At 44.3% G+C, this 8,121-nt stretch overlaps 2 protein-coding genes across 2 annotated transcripts; both read right to left on the minus strand.

Annotated features, from left to right (window-relative positions):
- Positions 1-776: 776 nt before the first annotated feature.
- LOC117589889 lies at positions 777-1,511 on the minus strand. Its single transcript, XM_034282160.1, has 2 exons — positions 1,427-1,511; positions 777-1,370 (listed from the first exon to the last, which is right to left on the minus strand). Exons 1-2 carry the CDS (start codon positions 1,460-1,462, stop codon positions 777-779), a joined length of 630 nt encoding a protein of 209 aa, XP_034138051.1. The 5' UTR covers positions 1,463-1,511.
- Positions 1,512-2,115: 604 nt separating this feature from the next.
- LOC117589781 (sialin) lies at positions 2,116-4,230 on the minus strand. Its single transcript, XM_034281978.1, has 5 exons — positions 3,429-4,230; positions 3,076-3,372; positions 2,737-3,016; positions 2,434-2,678; positions 2,116-2,371 (listed from the first exon to the last, which is right to left on the minus strand). The coding sequence occupies exons 1-5, from the start codon at positions 3,951-3,953 to the stop codon at positions 2,213-2,215; spliced, it is 1,506 nt and encodes a 501-aa protein (XP_034137869.1). The 5' UTR covers positions 3,954-4,230; the 3' UTR covers positions 2,116-2,212.
- Positions 4,231-8,121: the final 3,891 nt, after the last annotated feature.

Consider the following 8,121-nt stretch of genomic DNA (forward strand, 5'->3'; position numbering starts at 1 on the left):
CCATTTCCTACGGAATGGCGTTTTTAGTTTTCTTGTATCTTCAAAACTGTAGATTTGGGGGGTTTTCGCCCTTTTGCTGGGGCGGAGGGGGCGTGGCTCATTTTTGAAATACACTGGTTTCAGTGTGAGCATACAGCAGTCCGGAGCCAAAATTTGGTGGCTCTAGCTCTTATAGTCTCTGAGAACGAGCCGACAAACAAGACGGACAGACGGCTATTGATGCTGATCAAGAATATATATACTTTATGGGGTCGGAAACGTTTCCTTCTGTGCGTTACATACAACCGTTATTCCCCACAAATACAATATACCCTAATTACTCTTCGAGTACCGCGTATAATTAAACACGTGTTTATGCTTTTCGCAGGGGGAATTGCCGAATTGCTTACAAAAGAGTGCTGTGTACTGGCGCCAGATATCTCAACGATATTTAATCGCACATTATAAAACAATAAAAACTACTTTATTCGATAGGACAATAAAATAAAATAGGCAAAATTCTTATTAACTAATGCAAGTTGGCTGGAGTTGCACTTAGAGACTCCATGCGTCTGCGTGGATCCCAAGACTGCAGCCTCGTGCTGCTGGCCATGCCATTGAAAGTAATCAGTGTCAGCAGCACAATGTTCCATTCGGCCGATTATACTTTATTTTTTTCAGAATATACCGTATATATGCTGAGGAAAAAATTAAAGTTAACCCACTCGCACCTCTTAAATTCAATAACGGAAAATAATGTTAAAACCTTTTTTTTATTATTTGTTGAGATTAATCAATTAATCCACTGCCTTGGAGCACTGGTATTTATTTTTGAATTTTGATTCAAGAGTGCTCATTAAATCGGTTAGGGCGTTGAGCCCAAAGTGCCCCGAATTTGAATATTGATTAAATTTATCGAAGAATTCGTGCTCGCTGGCCACAGTTGCCTCGCTCAGGCTGCTCTTCATTCGGTTTGCCGCGTCGACTGTACGCTGGCTGATGGCATGAATTGCAGTGAACAAGGACAAATGCATCTCAAGGTAGTGCGACTCGAACACATGATCCTTTGCCCACTGCTGAGCCACAGTATCGTTCTGCAGAATCAACTTCATCTGTTCCCTGTCGACGCCGAACTTCCTTTGCCACAAGCTTAGCGATGTGTTCTTTTCGCGACGGAGATTATTTAAATAATCAGCAAATCCGTTTGGGAAATTTTGTTCAGCCTGGGATATAAAGACCATGTTGATGCCCATGATAACACCAAAGAGTTCCATTCGAGTTTCCTCGAAAGATTTTAGAAATTTGCACAAATGATTCTTGTCCGATTCCGGCAATGGGACGCCAACAGCCACAGTTGGTGCTGGATCACTGGGTGCGGCTTTGGCCAGGCTCTGCGGATCAATTATTTTGCTGAAACTAGTTTATTTTTCATAGTAAAAGTACTTACCAGTAGGGCCAGGGCTATAAACACACGGTACTGCATCTTGAAATGTTGCAAATGGAACTGCAATTTCACGATCGTGCCAGCAAGTTTTTATACTCTGGCAATTATCGCCGATCTCTAAAAATAGTTGCGACCGGCGGGTTCATCCAACTAAACGCAGTTGGGACAGAGATAATTCCTAAGAAAATACAAGAAGGAAAGACGTGCAAAACATTTCTCATTAATTGTTGAGCTGATACGAGCTGCTTTGGCTGACATTGACAGCTTCAAGAACTTGATATGCACTTTATTTGGCTGATGTTAATGATTATTACACTTTATTTGAAACATAAACTCACAAAGCCAAAGCTCTGTTATAACTGAATGTTCTGCGTATTGCTAGACAATTTTTGATAAATTTCACTTTCTGGTTTCACCTTCCTCGGCGCAGCCCATATCGGCCTTATACAAAATTTGATTGATCTGGAACTGAACCATATGCTTGGTGCGTGTGGAATAATGCCCAAACTTGTTGCCCAGATATTGTACACCGTTGTATTGTTGCACCGTTAACGGTGCGAGGACGTCCCACCATGAAGTTATAAAGTAAATTAAACATGTGTTTATGCTTTTCGCAGGGGGAATTTGCCGAATTGCTTACAAAAGAGTGTTGTGTACCGACGCCAGATATCTCAACGATATTTAATCGCACATTATAAAACACTAAAAACTACTTTATTCGATAGGACAATTGGCGGGCTTTAAAAGAGAAAAACAACAATAAAATAAGATAGGCAAAATTCTTATTAACTAATGCAAGTTGGCTGGAGTTGCACTTAGAGACTCCATGCGTCTGCGTGGATCCCAAGGCTGCAGCCTCGTGCTGCTGAACAGCCCAAACACAATCATGGCCATGCCATTGAAAATAATCAGTGTCAGCAGCACAATGTTCCATTCGGCCTTGGTGCCCTGCAAACAACAAAGAAAAATGTTTAAAAGGTCAGCTCCAAATTAAACCAAAATAAACTTGCAGTGTGCACCAGAGTGGCCACCAAATGTGGCGCCAGGAATCCCGACAGATGAGCCAAACAATTGGCCACTCCCGATAGGAGACCGGCAAATGAAGGCGCGAAGTACAAGAGCGTGGGCCAGTAGCCGGCACTGAAACCCATGTCCGTGGTGGCATAAAGCAATGCGTACATCAGCATAACAAGTGTCTTTTGCTCGCAGCCAGCGCAAATAATAATGCCAATAAAAATCATTGTTAAAATGCTGCCTGAAAGGTTGGCAAAATATGAATTTTGTATGCATAAATCATTAAACATTAAACTTACAGGCAACATACAGCAGTCGACGCATCCAACTCTGCTTGAGACCCACGCGCCGCTCCACGTAGCCGCAGCTGAAGACGCAAATCAGCTTGGAGAACATCCCACCCAGATATGGCGCTGCCGATAGCAGGCCCACTTCGTGGAGATTGAACTGCATGGCCTCACGCATGAAGCGCGGCATCACGACGGAGAGCACGAGGAACGTGCAGTTGTGGAAAATGTGAGTCAGGATGAAGGCATAGACAGGCAACGAGGTAAGCAGGTGCCGCCAAGGCACACTCAACTGTTGAACAGTGAAAAATGCAATTATCAAATCTCAAACAACCCGTGGACTGGACTAACCTGACTCTTGGACAACGGCTCTCGCTGTAGGTACGCCTTCTCCGCATCCGAAATGCGCGGATGCTCATCCAGCGTGTCGTAGATGAGCCAGTGGCAGATTATGCCAAAGACCAGCGTCACACTTGCCACCACATAGAAGGACAGCTCCCAGGCATAGTCGCTGAGATAATTGGCCACCGGATAGACCACAATGGAGCCCATGAGCAGCCCGATGTATGCGAATGAGAGCAGCGACGTGCGCTCCGTGGGATGGGCCCAGGTGACGAACAGCTGATACAGCGGCGGATTGCCGCAACCCTGTGGATAGAGAGCAAAAGTTTATACCCAAAGCACAGCCACTGGACTCGCCTCACCGCACACATGCCGGAGACCACCAAGCTGGCCACTGCAGCGCCATAGCTGTGATGCGCCATCGTTGGCAGCAGGAAGTACGCCAAAGCCTCGAACACCAGCGACAAGATGAACAGCCGCTTGCTGCTTAAACGGTCCGACAGGTGTCCAGCCAGCGGGATAGAGATGACGTAGCCGTAATAGAAGACGCCGGGAAACGTAAGCTCCTGGTTGCGTGTCCATGACAAGTCGCCCGTCTGTGGGACCTGCACACCTGCGGACAGGCCAAATACAGAGCCGCCACACTGCCCCGCAGCAGTCGAATTGCTGCGGTCCAGCTCCAGTGCCATCAGCAGTGCGTCTTCGGGTCGCGGCTTGACCATGCGCAGTATGACCATGGCCAGCATGCTGCGCATGGCAGAATGCAGGCAGATGGAAAGAAAGGCGCAAACGGCATAAGTTAACCGAACCGAACCCAACAGACTGTGCGACGCAGGAGCGACCTGCCCCGATACACGATGCGGCAGTGTCCATGACTTGCAGACCATGTTACAAATTATTTTCTAACATAAACACACAAAAAAAAGCAAATGAAACGACGTTGGGTGAAGACAAAAACAATCCACAGGTGAGTCGAGCGGGGTAGAGACTAATTTTGAGCTGCCATCGACACTGGCACTGACACCAACACTCTGACTAGATGTAAACATGTAACTTTGCCCAAAGTTATTTTGCAATTTGGCACGACTTCCCGGCGATTTATCGGTCAGCTCCAGCTCTGCGCTTGAACGGCGACGCACATATCTAGAAACTGTAGACCAAAACGAACTGTAAATTGCAGTAACAAGCGGCGACGAAAATTACAAGCTTACAGCACTCCAAGCTTCTTCTCCTGCATTCTCCTTCTTCGTGTCTCTTGTGCCTTGTCGCTTTGCTCCCAAAAAGCTCATATTGACAACACACACGGGATTGATCGGCTGTGAGAGCTTTCTCAGTGCCGTAATTTGGATTTCCAGATTAAAGAGAGAGCGCAGAAAATGAAGACCGCAAGCAAAATCAGATAATATTTGTGGTTGTAGAATATTGAAAGAGAGTAGTAATTATTCCATGAACTCTTGACAGTTTTTAATTCGCTATTTTCAGAGTTGAATTTCAATTAAATAGAGATAATTGTAAATACAGAGAGTTAATTTCCTTCAGTAATTGTGTTAGTCTTCGAAGCATCCACACATCCAACATTTTTGGCCACCACTGTAATTAAAGCACGTCTTAGATGCGCACATAATGTGGACACCACTGTTGCAAAAGAATGAATTTACCTGAAAATGCATACCTGTACTTATGCATAATTTCTAAACATATCCTAGTCCTACACTTAGCTAATTTCCGACCGGACATGGAATTGCACTGCACTGCAGATTGCTAAACTCAAATTATTGCCTATCAATAACGAAGAAGAGAAAGCCATCAACAGAAAGTAAAACAAAACAAAACAAAACAAAAACGAACCGTAAACAGTGCACCGCACCGCACGTAGAGAAACGGAAAGCGGGTAACGGAAAACGGTTTTCACATTACGATTTGTGCCATCAACCCGTGTGCTGTGCACTTTGTGCGGTCATTAAAGAAGGCAGGGAAACACTGTGAGAAAATTACGAGAGTTAGTTATGAGAATATACCTATACAAGATTTAAAATCAGTTTTTAAAACTCATGGATCTTGTAATATTTGAGCTGTTTGTAGATACTTTTGTGTTCTCCCTTATGATATTTTGAAAGAATTACCACGATTCTTAATGAAGCTGAGTACTTTTTTGGTTCTGATGATCAAACTCTGGTGATTCAACAAAGGTTTCCGCAGTGCATGGTTTTTTTTAAAGAAAGATTTATTAGATTTGTCCCCAAAGTGCTCTAAAAATATGCACGTAAATATTGCTAGCTTGGGGAATAGCTCACTCACTCTTGTGATTGTAAATTCTATAAATGAATTCCGTAACTGTTGATCCAGTAAACGATATTTAATTACCAATAGTTTATGCTCAGTGTAAAAGACAGGTGCAGCGGGTTGGCAGTCCGGATAGCGGTTTCGAGCACAGTCAAATTGCAGTCCGAGTCCTGACAGGCAATTGGCTTTCGCTTTGTCGTACACACATATATGAGTATACATATATGTATGTACGTATATTTATATATGCTACCTTTATGCACTTTTCCTTATCTGCTAGTTCGCATCGCTCATTCTCCCGAACACGTTTGCCCATTCTGTTTTATTTCTGTTCTATTTTCTATTTTTCGCTTCGCTTGCACTATGTTTCGATTAAAATTTTGAATTTTTTATAAAGCCCACATGTTAGTCGCTGTTGTTGCTGTTTGCTGTTGTTGTTTCAGCGATGTTCTTGTTGGCTCATTTGGCATGCATATGGGCCGAGGGACTAGGACATGGCAGCAGCAGTGGGACTAGGAGCTAAAACTGGGACTGGGAGACACTTCCTCACATACTCGTATTTACATTTCTTTTCGATTGATTTTTTATTTATACAGCGCATATGTCGCCCCCATTTCAGCCACTGTTCTCAGAGCTTTGGGGGGTTTCCTTGCCACGTAGCATTTTTTCTTCTTGGCTGGCAGCATATGCGCTGCTGACATCGACTCTCTCGGGAGGGGCAATGCATTGTTTGAATTTGCATAACCAAAATACTACCGTGTTGCCATTACTATAACCGTTGCTGTTGGTGTGGCGCCATTCCCTTGTCCTGTTGGTCGCGTGTCCTGACCAGCAAAACACTTTGTTATAACCTAAAAATAGCACGACGGTCGCATGGGAGTCCAGCTTTGGTCATGGAAATTCAACAAATTTCCACACACACGCTGCTCCCATGCTCGCTCCTATCGTAGCACAAAATGTTGTGTACACACATGCCGCATCGCAAAGACAGAAAATGACAAAAATTTAACACCAAACAAAATAGTTGTGTTCGAGTGCTTCTATGTCTATATTTTGCCTAGGGGCCAAGGCTAAGGGAAAGACTTGGTTGCCTCTGAGGAACACCTTTCTGCTAATAAAATTATAAGCTTCCCCTGCTAATTCATTTATAAATTATAAATGGCTGGCAAAAGAGTTGTCGCTCAGACAAAGAGAGAGAGAGAGAGAGAGAGAGCCAATTTGTAGTGGCCATATGTGCCGTTATTTAAGTACTCAGGAAGGACTAGACTCCACTCCACACTCGGGTCCAGTTGTGGTGTGCATTGTTTAAGTCATTACAGGTCCTTTGATGGCCTCGTTTGCCATCTGTCGCGCGTCTAGTCATGGGTAACAAAACGAACCTCAGAGCCAACAGCACGTAGAACAGGATTTTGTGTTCCGGGTTCCATCAGCAATTTTTACATTTACCAAAAATAATTGCTTGACTAAAAGTTCTTAGCGGTCTTTTTAAATCTCAGTAAATGTAAATAAAACTTTCAAGTTAAAAGAAATTCAATTTGTCTGCATCGAAAGCGTTATTCAGAACACCCCATACCTGTCTGAGTATGACTTTGATATAACAAATTACTCCGATACTCAAGCCATAATAAAACCCAAATAAAAAACCCCTGAATTTTGTACATTGTACACATGCCCCTCCACTCCCTCCTTCCGCACCAGATACACAGGCAACGACTCGCGACTCGTATTCGTGCACCTGACTTTTGCTGACCAAAAGCATTAGCCTGTCGTGCTGCCAGTGGAGCCGACGTAACCCACCGTTGTAATGTGGGGTTTTTGAAGCTTGCCACCATCCATCTCTTACATCTCTCTCTCTCTCTCTCTCTCTCCTCTCTGCCTCTCTCTTCGCCTCTTTTTGTAGTTTTTTGTGTAGTGTTTGGCTTTTTTGTGGTAAACCATTTTTTCCGAATCCTTTACATTCTTTTCTCTGCTGTCCGCCCGTCAACTTTCTTACCTGCGACTGTGGTAAGTGTGGGGTGTGGGGAGTGGGTGAGCAAACAGAGTGTGCTTCAAAAATGGTTGTAGGTTCAATTCCAATGCGGCCACTTGACCCAATTTGTTCTTTATTTTCGAAGTGAATGCGCCTGTGGTTGGCTCCTCCAGGCTTGGGGTCTGACTGGGATTTATTTATTGTGTCTTTGGCATGGCAGAACTGTAAAGAAAATAATTTTGTAATAATTGTGAAGTGAAGCCTCTCCATGAATCCCTCTTCTTAGTTAATTTGCCATAATTCCTTTCTTCCTTTTATTATCTGTCCAATTTGTGCTTCCTCTTTGGACTGACAGGAGAGCTTTATGAGCCATATCCACGTGAAAGTGCAGGAACATACATATATGTACATACATATGTATGTATTTACGTACATTAATATGTAGTTTCTGTGTCATAACTACTACTCACCTGCACACGCACACACACGGGCACACCCGCACAGCACCGCACCGCATTGAAGGGCGGAAAATTGTTGCTTTTACACAATTTACATGGGAGGAACCTACCTACAATCGCAGCTAACGAAGACGCCGCGTGGCGAGAGTCGGAGCAACTGCTGTCCAGTGTCCTCTCTCTCTCTCTCACTCACGTGTTCTGACTCTGGCTTTCCACTCTCTTCGTGGGCGTCTTCGGCCGGCGCTTGCTCTCCGCTTACAGTGGCCGCAGCAGTCACAGCCGAAAGCCGCCACAGTCGCGGCTCGCAACTTACTCGGCAAGGATCGTTGGAATCGAGGAATCGAG

The sequence above is a fragment of the Drosophila guanche genome, unplaced genomic scaffold (assembly GCF_900245975.1).
Source record: "Drosophila guanche unplaced genomic scaffold, DGUA_6, whole genome shotgun sequence".
Taxonomy (NCBI): Eukaryota; Metazoa; Arthropoda; class Insecta; order Diptera; family Drosophilidae; genus Drosophila; species Drosophila guanche.

Coding starts and splice junctions, on each gene's coding strand:
- LOC117589889 (XM_034282160.1), bottom strand. CDS start 1,462: ATGCAGTACCGTGTGTTTATAGCCCTGGCCCTACTG. Junction 1,371..1,426: donor TTATAGCCCTGGCCCTACTG/GTAAGTACTTTT, acceptor ATTGATCCGCAG/AGCCTGGCCAAAGCCGCACC.
- LOC117589781 (XM_034281978.1), bottom strand. CDS start 3,953: ATGGTCTGCAAGTCATGGACACTGCCGCATCGTGTATCGGGGCAGGTC. Junction 3,373..3,428: donor TGGTCTCCGGCATGTGTGCG/GTGAGGCGAGTC, acceptor CTCTATCCACAG/GGTTGCGGCAATCCGCCGCT. Junction 2,372..2,433: donor TGGCCACTCTGGTGCACACT/GCAAGTTTATTT, acceptor TGTTGTTTGCAG/GGCACCAAGGCCGAATGGAA.